Raw genomic sequence first — 19,809 nt, forward strand, 5'->3', positions numbered from 1 at the left:
GTGGGCTGTGCGTCCAAGTTCCGGTTGCTACGCTGGCTGCGTCAATCTTCTCCTTGTGAAGTCAGGCTGTGTCATTCCGGTTCGGCCTGCGGGGAAGGCTGTGCGTCGTTTCTAGCAGGTTGTGCATCAAATGTTTGCCACACAAGGACTCCAGTTGCAGGTCCTGAGACTTCAGGGAACAGGAGGCAAGCTCTATCTAAGCCCTTAGAGAGCACTTCTCAGCTCAGCCAGAAAGAAGCAAGGCAGCAGGACAACAGCAAGGCAGCAGTCCTTCACAGAAAGCAGTCCAGGTGAGTCCTTTGGGCAGCCAGGCAGTTCCTCTTTGCAGGTCTGGTTCAGGGATTCTTCATCAGCAGGTTTCTTGTCCAGAAATGTCTGTGAGGTAGAGTGTGCACCCCAAGAAGTGTCTAAAGTCTGTGGTTTTGGGTGCTCTTCTTATACCCATTTTGGCCTTTGAAGATGGCTTACCTCAAAGGAAAGTCTCATTTCTTTGTGAAATCCTTCCTTGCCCCGGCAAGGCCTCAGACACACACCAGGGTTGAAGACGACATTGTGTGAGGGCCGGCACAGCCCTTTCAGGTGCGTGTGACCACTTCTCCCCTCCCTCCTAGCAAAGATGGCTCTTCAGGTTATGAAGGCTACACCCCAGCCCCCTTTGTGTCACTGTCTGGAGAGAGGTGCAAACAGCCCAACTGTCAAACTAACCCAGACAGGGAATCCACAAGCAGGCAGAGTCACAAAAATGGTTTAAGCAAGAAAATGCCCACTTTCTAAAAGTGGCATTTTCAAACACACAATCTCAAAACCAACTTTACTAAAAGATGTATTTTTAAATTGTGAGTTCAGAGGTCCCAAACTCCACATGTCTATCTGCTCCCAAAGGGAATCTATGCTTTAATCATGTTTAAAGGCAGCCCCCAGGTTAACTTATGAGAGAGATAGGCCTTGCAACAGTGAAAAACGAATTTGGCAATATTTCACTGTAAGGACGTATAAAACACATTAGTATATGTCCTACCTTAACCATATACTGCACCCTGCCCATGGGGCTACCAAGGGCCTACCTTAGGGGTGTCTTATATGTAGGATATGGGAAGGGTTAGGCCTGGCAAGAGGGGACACTTGCCAAGTCGAATTTACAGTTTAAAACTGCACACACAGACACTGCGGTGGCAGGTCTGAGACATGATTACAGGGCTACTTATGTGGGTGGCACAACCAGTGCTGCAGACCCACTAGTAGCATTTGATTTACAGGCCCTGGGCACCTCTAGGGCACTTTACTAGGGACTTATCAGTAAATCAAATGCCAATCATGAATAAACCAATCAACATTACAATTCACACAGAGAACATATGCACTTCAGCACTGGTTAGCAGTGATAAAGTGCTCGGAGTTCTAAAACCAACAAAAACAGGTCAGGAAAAATAGGAGGAAGGAGGCAAAAGGTTTGGGGATGACCCTTCAAAAAGGGCCAGGTCCAACAGTTATGTTATGTTATGTTATGTTATGCTATGTTATGTTATGTTATGTTATGTAAGCTGAGCTTATAAAGCACATGCGCACTGGTCGGTTTTTTGGCACTGGAGGGAAACAGTAAGGTTAAAGTAAGGTAAAGATTTGTATAACATGTGGCCGATATAATCTCTAGGGGGAAAGAGTGCCAGATATTTGGTGCAATGACTGAAAATCTAGTGCATCCCACCCTCTTGTTGTCCTGACAGATAGTTCATAAGTGTGGAACATAATGGTCGTTTGGGAATGTACTTCTGAATTCAGTAAGTAATAAATGCTGGCTGTTTTGAATACTGTTCTATGTTCCACCGGCAACCAGTGGAGTTCTTTCATCAGACGGGTTATATGGCATTGTTTAAGCTATCAGAGAGAGCTTCTGAGAGATTTGGAGCCTTTTGAGGAGGTATTTAGGAAGGCCTACATATAGGGGTTTGGCATAATCTATCCTAGACATCACAAGGGCGATGACAGCTTGGATAAGTGCTTCTGGTGAGAGGAATTTAGCAATTTTCCTGATCCTACGGAGCTCTAAAAAGGATGACAAGACTATTGCACTGATATAGGGCCTCATGGATAGTTTATCATCAATCATCACTTCGAGGCTCTTAACTGATTTTTTGGGGATAAGGGGACTCCCATCTCGAGGGGCCAAAATGAAGCTGTCCAGTAATCAGTCTTAGTTTTTGTAATGACAATAACATTTGAATGTGTATTTACAATGGCCACTCACCTGGATCTTGCCCTACCCTAGGAGTAGCCAACTGGTGTTATGTATGGCATTGCAATATCTGCACAGTAGACAGAATTGCTGTAGTTAAAACTAATGCTTCCAGCCCATCATTTTTTCCCTTTATGCCTCTCTAGACAAAGACCAGCTATATGCAGATCGATGTCTGTCCTACTCCAACAGGAAAAGTCCAGCCCGAACCACCTAGCCTGGTGTCCTCCCAACAGGAATACAAGCGATACACACCAGGTTTGGCTTACCTGGGCCTTACCATTGAGGTGCAGCTTGAATCTGGACGCACAGTAAGCTTGGGCCCCATTGTAGTTCTACCTCTTGCCCTGAAGATTTCACCCATTGAAAACCAAAACCCCAAAAAGAGATTGATGGAATATATCAACCGTTCAGATAGGCCCTGACCTCACAGTCTGGGCTGGATCATTCTAACAGAAGCAGGAATAAGACTACTTTGCATATTGTTGATTCTCAGCTGGAGTGGTACAGTGAGTACAAAAATGATGGACTTTGAAGCAGGCCTAAGTGGCTGCTGGTGACAGAAACATTTGGAAGCATTCAACTCATCACTTTTCATTGTTTTATTGTGATGATTCTGTCAGCCTAGCATGAGCACTAGCAAAAGACCTATGGGTCTCCAAAACGTAGCTTGCGAGCCACTCGTAGCTCACTAGCACCATTGAAGAAGCTCCTTGAAGTGCAGCCCAGTACAGTACATACTTTAGAGTGTCTACCTATTTTGAAGATGGCAGCACTTCATACCTCTGTATCGTTGGAGTAGCCAGCAGCCAAGCCAGCATCAGGGTCACTGGCCTATACAAATGCACGCTGTAGGATAGCCTGCAATATGTGCAGCATGACCTCCTGTCTCCACTCTCAGTTTAGCAAAGTCACAAGAAGATTGGTGATAAGTGGTCATGCTTTGCAACTCTTACAAGAGATTGGTCACTTTGTAATCTCCTGTCCATTGATCACACAGTACCTGGGGAAGTTGGGCCAGAAACGTAGTACCAGGGCTAGCCAGAAGAAAGTCATAAGAGAGTGGTACTGCCACAGACATGGAAGTATGTGATAACTCTCCAGGCCTGTAGCCAAGGAGAGCAGAGGCTCAATTGTGAACGGAGACAGAAGGTGATTTAACATCTTGGACAGTGGGAGTGGTTAGCGGATGTATATATGTTTATTTGTTTAAATGTTTATGTTATATTATGTCATGTTACGTGATATTATTCCAGGCTTTAGGGGCCAGGTGTAAGAAGGAGGGAGGATAAGCTTTTTAGGTGTGGGTGAGGTGTTTACAGTATGTGCCTTGTGTATCGGGAACCAGAGGGGTTCTCTACGATGTGCTGTAAGGTGAGCTTGGGATGGGAGGTTGAGGACTAGTCTGAGTGCTGCATTTCAGATGGTCTGCAGCCTTCTTGTGAGCTGATTAGAAATCCCTGTGACCAGGTTGTTACCATATTGGAGTCTGCTGGTGGTGAGTGCTTAGGTTATCATTTTCCTGGTTGTCTGGTAGTCACTTGAAGATTTTCCTCATCATATTTAGTATGTTGTAGCAGGCTGAGATTACTGTGTTGACTTTGGTTGTCATGTGTAGTTTGTTGTCTGCGATGATTCCAAGGTTTCTCACTTATGAGCAGGGTGTCTGGGTGAGCCCAAGGTCTGTAGGCCACCCAGCGAAGTCCCATTGTGAGTCATTCTTCCCAAAGACTTCCACTTCGGTCTTGTCCAAGTTTAATTTGAGGCAAACTGATTTTTTTCTAGGTGACCACTTCTGTCATGCATATGGTGAAGTTTTCCATAGTGCTGTGTGTTCTGTCCAAGAAGGGCACTATCAGTTGTGTGTAATCAGCATAAATGATGATATTTATGTTGTGATCTCTTAAGATATTGAGCAGCAGTGTCATGTAGATGATGATGAGCATTGGGCTGAGTGTGAAGCCCTGTGGGCTTTCGCAAAGAGATCTTTCACTTCAGAGACTCAGGTGCATATACATGCATATGTGTGTAGTTATGTGTCTGTTGTGTGGACTATTCAAGGCATAATGGAAGCTATCCTTTTCATATTATGAGTATACTTGGCCTAAATGTGGCCATCTATCACATAATCATGGTCATCCTTCTAATAATCATGTCAATGATTGGCATGATGTGGTGTCACCCTTGGCATAATGTAGACATCCTTGCCATTATGATGAGCATATGATACTACCTGGTCCATTGGAGCAGATCCAATGAATGTGATGCATTTTCACTAGGGAAATCACAAGCTGACCATTTTAGAGACCATGAGTGAAAGCTAATTCTTGAGGCAAAAATGTAGTTCTTTTCAGAAAAACACAAGAGTGTGTTAACACAATTATAGACAGTGAATATCTGATCAAAAAAAATATACTTATGAAATTCATGTTCTCATGTTTGAAATCAAAACAATTAAAAATTCAAAATATATTTAAAGCTGATCATTGAATAGCAGCTCAAACCGAGTTAAGGATAATAATAGCTGTTAATAATTTGTTTTTAACAGTGAATATTGTCTGGTGTGGCTGGTATTTCATTAGTCATGTTGTTATGCGGCTCCTACTACAGTAATAGGACTGCATGTTTAGGATGGCAGAACGGCAGAGTGTGGGAGTACATCCATACCATTATCAACTGTTGCCGTAACTCCTGGCTAGCTCACAGTGCCTCACCAGAATCTAAAACCAACAGGGTTGGAAGGTGAAAAGGACAACCTGAACATGCCACTCTGACTCCCCAGGGGAGCCATGGAAACAGATCTTACCCCTTCCATATCATTACTCATGCATGCCAAGGAGAGACTCAAAAGATGCAAGATAAGTTTTCAATATGTTTATTGAAGCAATTGCTAACTTACATATAAAGAGTGTGCTGTGATAAATAGGCAGATGAAACAAAGCAAGGTAATCAGCTTTACAAACGTGGTAAAAAAAGATAAACAATCCAACAAATGTGTAAGTGGTTCTAGATGATAAGAGTTTCCTACCTAACTATAAGTCTATGGTGAGAACATAGCAGGTGTAACTTTTGCCTGGTCCGATCTAAGGGATTAGCCCCAACCCCATACCTGGAGATCGTGTCAGGAGTCAACCTGTGGTTTAGATGGCAATTGTCTCAGGAGGCTCGTAGATCAGTGTCAGGCAAGCTGGATGTCGCACAGCATGCGTCCCAGGATAGTCATGGCTGGAATGTCCTCTGCCCCTTCTGGGTCGTTCACCATTTATATAATAAGCCATACTGTATTGGAAGTACAGTTCAGATGCAATGCTGCATATAGGTGTTAGAAGGTGTCTCCTGAATGGGCAACATAACTAGCATATCATGTACGGTGTTCTTTAGCTTTGAACAGAAAGTACTGATTACATGTTGTGCAAGGGATAACTAAATAAGCAGCTTGTTACTCGTTCTCCTAGAATAAAAGCAAGCTGAGAAAAATATGTAAAAATCATCACAAAAAAGCAGCCTCACTGAAATGAATAAAACTGTAAAATGAAGCTAAAACAGGGTTCTATAGGTTTTCACGACAATTTGGAGATATTTTATATTGATAAAAAGCTTCCTGACATTGCATTCAGTAACCCTGTCTTAAGCTTTAGATGATTGTTACTCTACTACAATATCAAGTTTTAATTGTTGTCCAGCCAAAACCATTTGTATCCAGAATATTGGTTACCTCAGTATCATAAAAATAAGTATTTATAAGTATTGAAATGCATTTTTATTTACATTCTTAATGCTGCATCTGTTTATCTTGAAGATATATGTACCTTCAATATATGCAGATTGCGAGTTAAGAGTAGTAAATCTTTATTAACTCTACATATGTATTTTCATGACATTGCAAGGGTGTGGAATTTAATAAAAAATCTACTTGTGCACAGGACATGTTCCTTGATAAATCTACTTGTCCTGTAAAAAAATCTACTTGTCCCTTTGGTGCCATGTAGAGCGGCGACATATTATGGCAGCAATCTCATTATATAAGATCTCTGATAATAGCCTCTCTGATTATGCCAGGGCTAATACTATAGTAGAGTTTGAATGCTATCAAATTTCTTAATTTGCCACCTTTCTGCAGATCTACATACTGGGGCTGGAGGCAGCGGTAAGAAAAAGTTCCAGGGTTTGAATGCCCTTTTAAGTCTGTGCAAACCTACTAGCTTGCCTGTTTTATGAGTTTTCATAAGCTGTTCCTTAAAATGTTTCCATACTTGGAAAGGTTGAAAATTTACTCCTAACAAGGGAAGAAGTAAAACTTCTTCCAAGGTTGGGAAAAAGTGATAAAGGGAAGGTGAAATTCTATTTTCTCATGAGCAAATATACACATGCATATTAGCTGGTGTTAAAATGCAGTTCACAAATATTTTCTAGGAGTACAATTTCCTGGTCTACTTCCGTAAATTCTTGAAATATGTAAATCTGCACTAATGCAAAGACATATAGCACAGGTGCACTTTTGTGACTTTCTTTAACAATTGGGCTCTTAATTAGGTCTGGTGTTAATCAAGACCATTTGTTTTCATTAAAATTAATTCTTTCTATTTATCAACTGGATTCACTGTGAGTGATAGCAATAAGCTTTTTCACAAGGAGCATATTGGCACACAAAGTAACTAATGAGGTAATATTTGCTTTTTGAGATCAAAAAATATTTTTGCTTTTTGGCAATATTTGTTACAATGGTGAGGGCCCAGCACCTCCCACAACAATAACGTTTTACAAAAGCTACATCAAAATAAGACATGCATTCGCAAAACCAAAAGACTGACCACCAATGTCCGACCCATTGGCTTTGCCAGTGCTTGTTTATTTTCATGTTTCTCATAATCTTGTTGAAACTGGTTTCACTGATTTTCCATTATGATTTTTTGGGCAAGACTAGCATGCATCAAAACATTTTACTTAATGATGCCTTAAAGAAACGGTACCTAACATTTCACAGTAATTTAGCAACATCTTTTTTTTTCCTAGTTGCATTTTTTGTGAACATTTTATTTTGATAGCAAAGAATTGTCAGTCTTGCTTTCAAGCTTCTGCATATATTTACATCTAATCAGAGAGCATTCTGGGAGCATTACATTTAGTCTCAAATTGTTAAGCTTTGCAAACGTGTGTACACATTTCTTTTACTGGAACCACTGACAGTACTGCAGTTCCAGCTTCCAACATGTATTTACAGTGTTCACCCTAATAATAAAGACTTTGCATTAATGAACCATGAATACAAGCTTGACAAGTTTTTTCAGGATACAGACACAAACATTACCTCAACTGTAGAAAAGTCCCTCATTTGCTCCATAAAGTGGTACTGTAAACTGGCAGTCAAAGGGTTTGTGCTGCTGGGAGTTTGGCCTACTTGTCCCAAGGACAAAATAAATATGCAAGCTTGTTGTCCTGGACCACAAACAATGAATCCCGGGTTTCCGCTATAGGAATTCCACACCACTGCTTTGTGTTAGTCAATATTCTGGATATGACTTTTTGGCACAAAATGTCACTTAATATTGTGACATATATCTGGGTGGACGCTACTAGTAATCCTCCAAGGTGTGGTCACTATTGTGATTGCATTTGATGTGGTCATTGTTGACACAATAGTATATGCCATTTATAGTATGGACTATTTTCATTGGTCAGAAGTAGCTTGCATTATAGAAAAGGTTGGAAACTCCTGGACTAAGGAAATCATTAAAAGTTCAATGGAGCATACGTTCTGACATAAATTGTCACTATTTACTACCACACTTGTGGTCCCCTAGCCTCTCTTAAATGAAGGGGACTGACAGATTACTGATGGCAATGATGCAACTGGCTCCACTATTGGAAACATTTGACCCAGCAGACATTTAATCAAAGTACCATAGGGTACTGTGGCTGCAGTCTCCTCCTATTTACAGTGGACTACCATCCCAGATTTTCCATGACCAGGTCCGCCATTTCAGGCATCACACACCTGTTAGAGAAAAACAAACAATGACTTAAACATGCAGAGAAGAAAACTCACTGCATGTGTGGGCAATCTTTTTTTTTCTTCACAAAAGTAAACTCTTACTTTGGGAGTTTAGTTTTTGGAAAAGCAAAAAATGAAGAGATGACCAAGAACAAAATAGACTCCACTTGTCATTCAGTGATGTCTACAGTGCATCTGTTTAAGCAGCAGATGCACTGAGACACAGAAGTCCCCACAAAGACAGTGGCGGTGTCTCTAAATATGATGAACATTACTCAGGTTGCAGGACTATGCAAAAGAATTTGCTATCCCAGTGGATTTGCAGACCACTTGATAGGGTTTAAGGCTTCTTAACTTATCACTATGCTGTCTTCAGCCTGTTCGTGTAATATTTTTAATATTACTTCCTCTTTGTTATTCATCAGGAGTACTGACATTATATTCTTCTTTTTGCAGCTCCATTTGTGATACTGAAGCTCCCGTACTGTTGCCCTGTCTGAGCTTTGCTCTGAAACATGTGGTGCAACCTCACTTATGACATTTTCTCATTGCCTCTGTGGAGAAGTGGGGTGGGTGCTCTTACTTCCATAGATCTGTTCTATGGGTGGGGTCAGGAGTGTTTCTCCAGCCTGGGCCAGGAGCTCATTTGCATGTGGCTGATCTAGGTTGAACAGCATGACCTGAGTTGAAGGGCACGTTAGATCTTCTGGGAAGCATCCCTATTGTGCAGCTCCCTTTGGTCTTTCCCTTTGCTGCCTACTATATACTCCATATCTTGACAGCCTGGCTAGCACAGACCCGCTCTGCCACAGGCTCTGTGTTCCCAGAGGGTTTTGGTAGGATAGTCAAAACCCATGCTGTTCCCCCGTCTGAAGGGTTTATTGCTGCTCCTAAGTAGGACCCCGCCTTGCTAGTGTAAAATAGATGCTACTACCTCAGCTTACATATGACCCTAAGCCATTCTGTTGGTTCTGAGGAATCTATGAACTGGATTTATTTTGGCATAAACTCAGCTGCCTGAGTGGGAAGAGATTTACCAACAAATCTTTCAAATGTTAGGTATTGTTCCTAAATCCAATCCAGGCCTTGCGGATGTTTGCTGTGTTAGTAATCTAACTCCATCAAACACTCAAACAAATGTGTTCAATAATAAAGATACTTGCTCTCCGCAAAAAGTGGACAAAGTTCTCTTACATACGTGATGAGATTTATTTCTGGTCAATAGCCACATTGTCCTTTCCGTGATCTATGTCCCATAGTTTTTCTATATACATCTATGATATTTACATAATGGCCTTTGATGTTGCAGTTATGATAATTAGAGGACTTTAAAGTTTAAAATGTGAGAATAGCTATCAATCTTTGGTTGCAGTGTTGGCCGTATGCTCCTGAAACAGAAGCTGCTATTTACCACTGTGCTACTGGTTGTGTGGGCTGGTGTGACGATTCTCCTGGGGGTAGGTGTGGGTGAGTGATGGGAGAGAGCAATTTGGAATCAGTAGGTAGGGTTTTGGATGGGGCATTCATGCTAGTGAGTCATATCCTTGGTTGGTGCAGGCAGTGTCTGATGGTGTTTGGGGGTACAGAATTGGATATAAAGTTTTTTTACTCTTTGCTTTTTTCTTTCCCCTCCCTCCATATATAACATCCCCACTTCCATCCTATTATATATTATGGATTATCTCTCTTTGCCTCACACATTGCTCTACCTAAATCTAGAGAAGATTTGTTAATTTCTGTCTGCAGCTCTTTGATGTTTATAGAGAACATGTATTATGTGCACTGGTTTCACTGATGTGACTTCTGACATGCAGGGTAAAAGATCCAAAACAATGTGCATTCAATCTAGAAAGAGATACCACTGTGATTAGCACAAGCATGTTAATTTGATATCTGTCTAACATAATTAGTGTAACCTCTCACTTCACTTGCCTTCCTCGAAAAGGAAGATTACATGAGGTTTTAGGATTGTGTGCATCTCATTATTTTTTTAAAGAAATGTGCAGAGTCAGCATTTATTCTATTTCTAATAAAGAAAATTGTATACACTAAAATCTTTAAACACCCAATAAAGAAAATGGTATGCACTAAAATCCTTAAACTCCCCTCCCCTTATGAGTGGGGTAATCTCAAATACAAGTGGTGTGTTTTTGTCATACCTGACATCTTGGATATGGTATCTGTGCATTTTTGCCAAATGCAAAGCCTCCAAGTCATTACTGGATTGACTTCTGTAAAATGCCCGGAATTATGAGTTCACTTGTGGAAGTTGGTTCAGTAATACTCATTTCTAGATTTTGCGCACCGTTCTATGGCAATGTAAAGGAGATCAACTTGTGATCCCGGTAACAGAGGAATACGTTCTTGCCAAAACTTTAGGTGTTGTTAATTTCAAAAGTGTGATTACTGCCTGGGAACTGGGTTACATGAATTGTAACAGACCCCCAATCCATGAACATCACTTTCCCTAAGTACAGTATTCTCCCAAGCGATATTTAGATGTGGTGTGGAATTTTGCCAAGAATCACAATTCTCATAAACAGCAGTTCTTTTGTTTAAGTTCGAAGTGCCCCTCAAATCTTTACAAATCCAGTCAAATGCCCAGAAATAACATTTTCATATTTTTTTTAAACCATTGGGAGCGCACCACAACACTCTCAAATGAAAAGGAGATCAAATTATCCTAAAAAAAATCACATTTCGTAGTAATACTTAAACATAGTAAACATTGCTTTTGTGTATACTAAGGGTATGTTTCATGAGAAATCTATTGGACCATCTAGTTCGTATCAAAGTTAAATATAACATAACTTCATTCATTGAAAATTCTAAAAGGTAACTGTAGCTTGGATTTGTCATCCTATATTCTAGTACTCATTCGGTTGATGGTTTTAGCAAAATCTCTGGAACATATGCAACAAATACCCTTGCGAGTGTCTATTAAAGACCAATATTTTGACAGAATCCTTTCAGAATTTAATTTTCTGAAGAATTGTAACAATAAAAGTGAAATATGAAATCTAGCAAAACAGCACATCGAAAGTGCAAATGCATTATTACTTCTGGGTGCAGATGGCAGTATCGTGGTTGCCAGATCAAAAGGCACAATGGACACATTCTATCCCGACTTACTAATTTAGAAATGTAGAGTTTTCTGTACTTGCAAAACTTTTCCTCATTTTTAAATTGATCACTGTTTTGAGAGCAAACAGCCTGACTGCGTTATATTTCTTTATTTTCAGATTCCGGGCCGGTTTCAAGAGAGCTTTCCGCTGGTGTCCATTTATTGAAGTGTCCAGTTATGATGAACTGGAGCTCAAGTCTACCAGGTTTCACCCCACCAGACAGAGCAGCTTGTACACAGTGTCTAGAATGGAGTCTAGCATGACTGTAGTGTTTGACCCAAATGACGGAGAGAATCCAAAATCCAGCCATAAGAAGAGAAGTGCTATGGGAGTTTCAACCATCAATGGCTGCTCACCCAACAATTCTAAATCTGCTTCAACTGCCTCGAGTTTTATCAGCTCTCCTTACACTTCTGTAGATGAATATTCCTAAACCTTTCTCTCAGAATTTTGATAGAAAATACATATTTTAAACAATAAAAGAAGAATGATAATCAAAATCAGAAATGTTTGACATTTAAAAAAAGTAGTGCATTACTGAATTCAGCCATTTACAACTTTGTTGTTAATACCAGATGTTAAACTGACCCTACCTAAGCAAGGGTTGCAAAAAACTGTTTTTTACAATTATTATTTGGCAAATGCTAGTGATTTACTTTTGTGTAAAAATCTCTTAAATATCATTGATGAGCAAGCAGATTGTGAAAGAACAGCAGCTTGCATCTACAAATGTTTTTTTGAGTGACACATATACTACTATGTGCATGCATCTTACTTGTTGATTTTGTACATTCCAAAGATAAAGTAAAGCACATAATGACAGGATATTCATAATACAGTTCAGAATGATGATATGCTATGTTACAGTGTTTGGTGATCACTTCTAGGATCTCTAGATCCTGTTGCCATCATCAATAAAATGTTTACCGCACTTCGTAATAACTGGTCTATATGTTTCTACTCCCCATCAGAAAACAACCATGTAAACATGTATCATAATTACAGCCAAGGACATCATATGACAGTGTTTAATGCTTGTATTAGTTCTGCTTACTATTTTTGTGATTTGTGGCTAAATGCAGGAATTTTCAAAAAGTGTTGTCTCTCTGGTGTTATTCCTTAGCATTAAGGTACATGTCATGCTATAGGAAAATATATTTGATGTCATTCTGGGCTATTCTACTATTGAAATTTAAAGTTCAAAACGCAGCAAGGAGAGCATGTAAAGAAGATAATCAAATGCCTAAGTGGTTACCTATATATTAAACATTATGTTCCAAGTCGTACTTTTCATATAACAGGACCAATTTTCTATACATCTACTTATCTATTTTTATTATTTGTTAGAAATATTTAAATAATGCAAACATCACTATAGGGCATTGTAGCTCTAACAAGCAAAAAGAAGACATTGCATCTTAGAGGCATATGTTAATTCAATGAGGAACAAGCAAGGGGGAAGGGAGTTCAGCTGTTGAGATGAAGTGTTTTTTAGGATTATGTTATGTTATTTATGTTATGTTATTTATGCTCTTTTCTGTTTTTTATGTTTTGTGCTATTTATGGTTTGCTCTGTTATCTTATTTATGTTCTGTTCTGTTATTTGTGTTCTGTTATGCGTTTTATGGTATGCTATGTTATTTCTGTTATGGTATTTCTGTTATGTTATTTATGTTCCATTCTGTTCTGTTATTTATGTTCCGTTCTGTTATCCTATTTATGTTATGTTATTTATGCTATGCTATGTTATTCATGTTATGTTATTTATGTTATGTTCGTTCCTTTTTATTTATGTTCTGTTCTGGCAGTAATATTATATATATTTTGTTCTGTTATGTTATTTATGTTCTGTTCTGTTATTTATGTCTTGTTATGTTAGTTATGTTCTGTTATGTTATGCCATTTATGCTCTGTAAGTTATGGTATTTTATGCTGTTTATGTTCTGTTCTGTTATGTTATTTATGGTATGTTATGTTGTTTATGTTTTGATATGTTATTTATGTTATGCTCTGTTGTGTTATTTATGTTATTTTATTTCTGTTTTGTTCTGTTTTATGTTATTTCTGTTATGTTATTTCTGTTATGTTATGTTCTGTTATTTCTGTTCCATTCTGCTGTGTTATTTCTGTTCTGCTCTGTTATTTCTGTTCCGATCTGTTCTGTTATGTTATTTATGTTATGTTATGTTATTTATAGTATGATATGTTATTTATGTTCTCTTCTGTTATGTTATTTCTGTTCTGTTCTGGTATGGTATTTCTTTTCTGTTCTGTTACTTCTCGTTGGTTCTGTTATTTCTGTTATGTTATGCTATTTATGTTATGTTATTTCTGTTATATTATGCTATTTATGTTATGTTATTTCTGTTCTGTTTATATTCTGTTCGGTTATGTTCTTTCTCTTCTGTTATGTTCTTTCTGCTCTGTTTTGCTATGTTATTTCTGTTCTGTTCTGTTTGGTTATGTTATGTTATGTTATGTTATGTTATGTTATATAGTCTTACCTGTTACCCAAAGAAGAGAGCCCTGGTCTGAGACCTGAAGGAGTACAAAAAGACACTAAGGACACAACCTCAAAGAGATGCTGTTATGTTTTAAAATTATTTTTAAATGAAGTAAAGTTAACTTCTGTTCTAGCTGAGTGGGAAGCTTGTTCCATCTTTTCGGTGCAAGTACATATAAGGCATATCCTCAGCAGCCAGCATTTTTTATACATAGTGGTTCTAGCAAGTTAACTATGGATGATCACAAAGTTCCATTAGGTGCAAACCTGAAGATGGACTTCTGAAAATGTTCAGCCTGTCCTCTGAATTGCTTTAGGAGTCAGACAAAGCATTTTAAAATGGTTATTTTCTTGAACATGAGCCAGGAAGCCAGTGTAAGGCTTGAAGATGAGGGGTTAGTTGAGCAGGATAGTGGAACTAGAGTTGGGCTGTTTCAGTTACATAAGGCGAATGATGGAACTACAGTTCTAAAGTCTGCTCCAGAGCCAATGATTTAAAATAAGTTAGCAAATTTTGCAAGGTGAGGTTGCATTGTTAGGTGAATTTCCCTTAAGCAACTCAACAATTTAGCAGGAAAAAAACAATGTTGATGAGATTCGAAGAGGCTTAATACAAATGAACTAAGCTTTAATGTGTGAGATGACAGGAGAGCCTGAAAGCATGAGTAGAAAATATTTTTTCGGTGGATTTTATTTCAATGTTAAATACTTCATCAAGTTTCCAGAATGCACATGAGATCAATCAGTTCCAAAATGGGGTCACAAGAGGATGCCCTGTGGAACTCCCAGGTGCTATGTGGATATTAATGCATAATGATGTTTTGATATTTCCAAAGAGATCCCAGGGTCTTCATATGAATGTTCCAATGCACGTGTGGTAAGGTTGAGACCCAGGACACCCCAACACTGAGGGGAAGTGTGTGGGTGTAATCTGGGGGTTTCAGCGTCCGCAGATTATGATGCATTACTGAGTAAAGAAACAAAATCCCAAACCAACCCACTGTAGCCATATCAAAAAGATAGAGTTGAAAGCTTTGCCCCATCTAATGCGTGTAACTATATTTCTAAATAATAATCAGAATTTGGTAAAAGAGTTCAACTACGTATGGACATAATTTGTGTAATTTCCTGTTTGCAAATTATGCAAAAATACCAAATAAATCACTCAATTACACTTTCTTATGTGAAATGGTGGTCATTTAACGTTTTTCCCATTTTTTGTGCAAAATACATCCTCAAGTCCATTTCGAACTCAAGTATGTATTTAATGCAAAAAAAGCAAAAACGGGTGTCGCAAAGGACACTCCCTTGCCCCAATTTGTTTGATTTAGTCCTGTGCTTCCATAATACAATTGGCAACCGAACGAAATCTGAAATACCCTAAGTTTTATTATGGCATAATCTCAAGCCTTTTCTATAACAATTGTTATGTGAAATACCAAAAATTATATAGGAATTCTCGGGCAGAAATGAGTTTTCGCTGGGTCTTAATTTCAACCACATTGCTTGTGTTTGGGATCCATCAAATGTCTTCGACATGCGCCACAAATGTTGGTGTGACACAATCAAATGCTGATGTATGTTTGGGGTGAACTCACTTTGGGTCAAGCCAACAGCTGGCCTGCCCAGTCTTGTCACAGATATGAAAGCAAATGTTCAAGTATATGGAAAAAGAAAGACATCTATTATTTCCGTCATGTGGAAATTCAGCCTAATTTTACATATTTTGATATTATCTCTCAGTATTAATCAAACTAAAGATATAACTCTAAAGGTATCTTAAAATGTGAATAAACTAATTTGAAGAACACTTAAATGGTGTATTGCATTAAACAAATCAGGTGGATACTGCTGTTGTTTCTGTTCGGATATAGTAGTTGAATGAATGAATGAGACAGTACTTTTAAAGTGCACAAATACCCAAGGGTTTCTTAGCGCGTATCTTTGCATTAAACAAATCAGATGTGATACTGCGCAGGTGTGATACTGCTATTGTTTCTGTTGGCATGCAGTAGTGAAGTGAAAAGGATTGGAATTTATTATTCACCAAAACTGCTTAGCAAAGCAGTTTCATAGAGTCCTCCAAATGACTGAGTATGTGGTTATGAAATTAGAAATATGTCCAGATTATCCAGTACATTTTTCTTCAGATGAAATGGGGCCTATAGTAAAATCAAAGCAGGTTAATCGAGTTAAGAAAAATATATATATTTGAAAAACAAACTTTGTTACATTCAAAATAATAAGAATGTTGAGTGCAGACTGCTTAGATATTAATAAATGACACCCATCCATAAAATAAAGCAAGATATGACAACTCCTATAACATAAATAATGATGATAGATGTCACGCAGAAGATAGCATTAAAAAAAGAACTGAAAGCTTCTGAAAATGTGGTGAAACACTTCTTTTAAAATATGTGACAAAATCACTGGAATGAAAACCTCTAAATGGTGTGTCCAAAGCAATCCCTGGTTGGCATGGATTAATTGCTTACTTTACTGAAAGACTCAACACTGACTTGGGGCATCATTTAGAGTTTGGTCAAGTGGGAGCAGCACAGTAAGTCATCTATGCATGTCCTGCCAAACCTGAGCTTCCCCACTCTACTTAGAGTCAGGGGAGAACCAGGTTTCCGCTGGAGGAGCCTCAGAAGGCTTCACTGGCAGAAACTTTAGCCCAACAGCCCATCCATCACATAGAAGATACATTAGAACAGCTGCCCTATTCAGGGCAATTGTTTTGACATACATTTTTCCATTTCAGGACCACTAGGTAATGGCTAACAAGAACTGTGACGCCGCGCACTACTGCTTCATCCCTGTTGCCAGCCGCGTGAGGTCGGCAGTCCACGTCTTGGGACGCTAGAACCACTGCGGCCCGTCTTTTATGATCGGCCTACATTTTTCTGCCGCAATGCGGTCCAGGAGTCTCGTTTCGAGCTCTGGTTCACGCATTGGGCACTAGCAGCATCCCTGACCTTCTCCCCCACTTACCTGCTTAGGTCTTTTTCCTTTTTTTCTTCTCTGTCTTCTTTCTTCTTGTCTTCTTTCTTACTGAGTCTCCATATTGTCCTCTTCTGTCGTGGTTATCTTCCCTGCATGCACTGTGTCTTTCCTTTTCTACTTTGCTTTTTTTCCCATTCTTTTCTGTGTAACCTTTCCCAATCCAAGATGGTGTCATTTTGTTTTCCTGCTTTGTCACTTCCTGTTTAATGGCATATAAGCCCCTCAGTTCCTTCTTTCTTTGCATTGCAAACACTTCTGCCCTGGTGGTGATCCTCGCTCCTGTTTCCAGTTTTCTACTCAATCTTGCTTTTTGTTTTTCCCTCCAGTTTTGACCTCTATCTTTGCCTTTTTGTTCATTGTTTATTTGTTGTCCTCTTTTTCAGGAGATCCTGTGATAGAGGTTTTTTCCCATCGCTTGGGTTTTTCCTCTGGGACTCCTTCTGGAGGGTATGGTCTTCCTTGGTGTTTTTTCTAGTCGGCAACAACATGGCTACTAGAAGGGGTGGTCCTTATCTTGGCCAGTCCAGAACCAGTAAGAAAGCAGGCATCCATCCAAGTACAAGCGGTAAGAGACGTGCTGACTGTGACAAGAACAAGATGCAAGAGAAATCACCTCCATGTATTAGGAGAACACTCCCAGTGCTTCTGGGTCATTCATTTCTATTGTTTTTCTATATCAAACTCCCACTTTGTGAGTTTGCTATTAAATAACAAAAAATGTCACTGAGTGGAACCATTGAACATGGCTCGTGCACAACAAAACCTCAGTGTCTTTAGTGAGATTGCTGCAGCGGCACTGAGATCCTTGCCAGCCTGGTGGAGATTTCTAAATATGGTGGATATAAGGAGAAACTGGGGGACCAGTGGGCCAGCCACCATGCTCTAAATGAGGCCCTTGATCTGTACATGCCGTAGCTCCCAAGGACAAAGACGTCACAACATCCAATGGAATCCCACTGTGAACATCGTCCATAGCTGCCTCTCTACATTTCCTACAACTGGGTACCAGGCTTTTCACCCACTTTGCCATTCTTTTTGGAGTCTACACTCTGAGGGTAAACAAGTGATTCTTTTTTAAGGAGGCTGGGCTGACTGTAGAATAAAGGATGTTTAAAGACACTTGCAATAGCAATTGAAGCTCTGCACCTGACAAGCATCCATATACGGCAGGTCTCGCCATATCCCTTGTGTTCACAATTTGGCGTACCATCTTTCCACTGCCTTCTGGTAGATCGGTACCTGAAGGCCTTTCAAGAGATTCCCCTTTTCCCTTTCACAGTCTTTTGTGCCTGAGAAACATTAAGTGATCCGATTGTATTTGAACCTTGACAGATTTACCCCACTGGTTATTTTTATTTAACGAGTCCCAAGTTCGAGACTGTCAGAGCTAATCAAATCACCCCACAAATTGATGATGGCATCCTGCACAGGCTGGCTCAATACATCTAAACGACACTCCAGAGTTCCAGGTGAATCTCAAACTGGTGTTAACTCATTGTAGAAAGAAATCCCACATCTGTTCCTGACATTCACCCAAACTCTAATGGCTGCCTTCAACAACTTAAGCCTAATAAAAAATAAATAAAAAATTAGAACTAAATTTATGGAGCAAACCACTGCTCACCCTCAGGGTAGAGGTCATAGGCTTATGCATACTTCCCCTGTCCAACAGTTCGGGTTGGCCAAAAAGAGTTCTAAAAGCCTTAAGCTGATAAACCCAACAGTAATTTTGCAAGTCAGATAGTTGCTGACCTCCTTTCTTTATCTTCCCCTTCAATTTCTTCCACAAGAATCTAGAGGCTTTCAACGACCATGCAAAACTTTTATGCATGATTACAACCTATGGAGTGCCTTTGAAATGAACAGCAATGGGATCATATTAAAAACTAACATGATCTTCGGCAGAATGCCCATTTTTACAAGATTATGGGCCTGATTATGACCTTGACGGATGGGATACTCCATCACAAACGTGATGGACATCCCGCCTGCTGTTTTACAAGTTCCATAGGATATAATTGAATCTGTAATACGGCAGATGGGATATCCGTCACGTTTGTGACAGAGTATCCCATCCACCAAGGTTGTAATCAGGACCTCGATCTACCAAAAATCATTAAGGGATGATTATTCCACTTCACCAGTAACTTCTTCGCTTCATCGGCTACCCTGGCTATAATCTCTATAAGAATTGATGTCAAGTCAGAATAAAGTTGAATACCTAAAGAGGCATCAGCTCTGTTTTATCTCTATTTATCAAATAGCCAGAGATTAATCCAAAATGTCCTGCTATTTATTCTAACTTCAGGATTACTGTTTCAGGACTTTTTGTGTAAGCAACAAATTGTCCAACTATAATGCTACCTTCTTAGTTAACCTTAACTCTTCAAACAAGACAATTAGATCCTCAGATATGAGTTTCCCCAGGATAGGATCATTATATAAATCAAGTAGCCAAGGCATGAGAGGGCATCCCTGCTTTGTCTCTCTGTTTAACAATACTCTTTGTGTCAAACAAATATTCAACCAGATTATTGCTATGCGGTTATTAGATAAATCCTTTATGGTATTGATAAACACTGGGGGAATACGAAAGAGCCATAGGCAGACCAATAAATAGTCCCAGCACATCAGGTTGAAAGCTTTGTCAGCATCTACTGGCACTATTGTGACTCTCCGGGGACCCACAGTGTCCCCCTCGCGGGCTGCGGTTGGATCAGCGGTCTGTGTTTCGGTCAGCCGGTCCTTCAGCGGGCCACGACTTGTTTTCTCGACCGCGGGGTGGCTCGGGAGTCCTCTCTTAGGCTTTGGGACGTGCCGCGTTTGCTCGTGGTCCCTGTAATTTTTTTTTACCTGTTTGCTGGACATCTTTTTTACCTTTTGCTTTTCTTCTTTTTTTTTCTTCTTGTGGACATATTTTCTACTTCCCAGGTGTCTGTGCTTCCAT

The 19,809-nt window shown here is 39.5% G+C and overlaps 1 protein-coding gene across 1 annotated transcript in view; it reads left to right on the top strand.

Annotated features, from left to right (window-relative positions):
• The window catches only part of TACR3 (tachykinin receptor 3), a 1,184,508-nt gene extending 1,168,842 nt beyond the window's left edge, over positions 1-15,666 (top strand). The window contains exon 5 of the mRNA XM_069241463.1: positions 11,468-15,666. Coding sequence (XP_069097564.1) covers positions 11,468-11,783 — 316 coding nt within the window. The 3' untranslated portion in view covers positions 11,784-15,666. The remainder of the gene's footprint in view (positions 1-11,467) is intronic.
• The last annotated feature ends 4,143 nt before the right edge of the window (positions 15,667-19,809 follow it).

The sequence above is a fragment of the Pleurodeles waltl genome, chromosome 1_2, assembly GCF_031143425.1.
Source record: "Pleurodeles waltl isolate 20211129_DDA chromosome 1_2, aPleWal1.hap1.20221129, whole genome shotgun sequence".
Classification (NCBI taxonomy): domain Eukaryota; kingdom Metazoa; phylum Chordata; class Amphibia; order Caudata; family Salamandridae; genus Pleurodeles; species Pleurodeles waltl.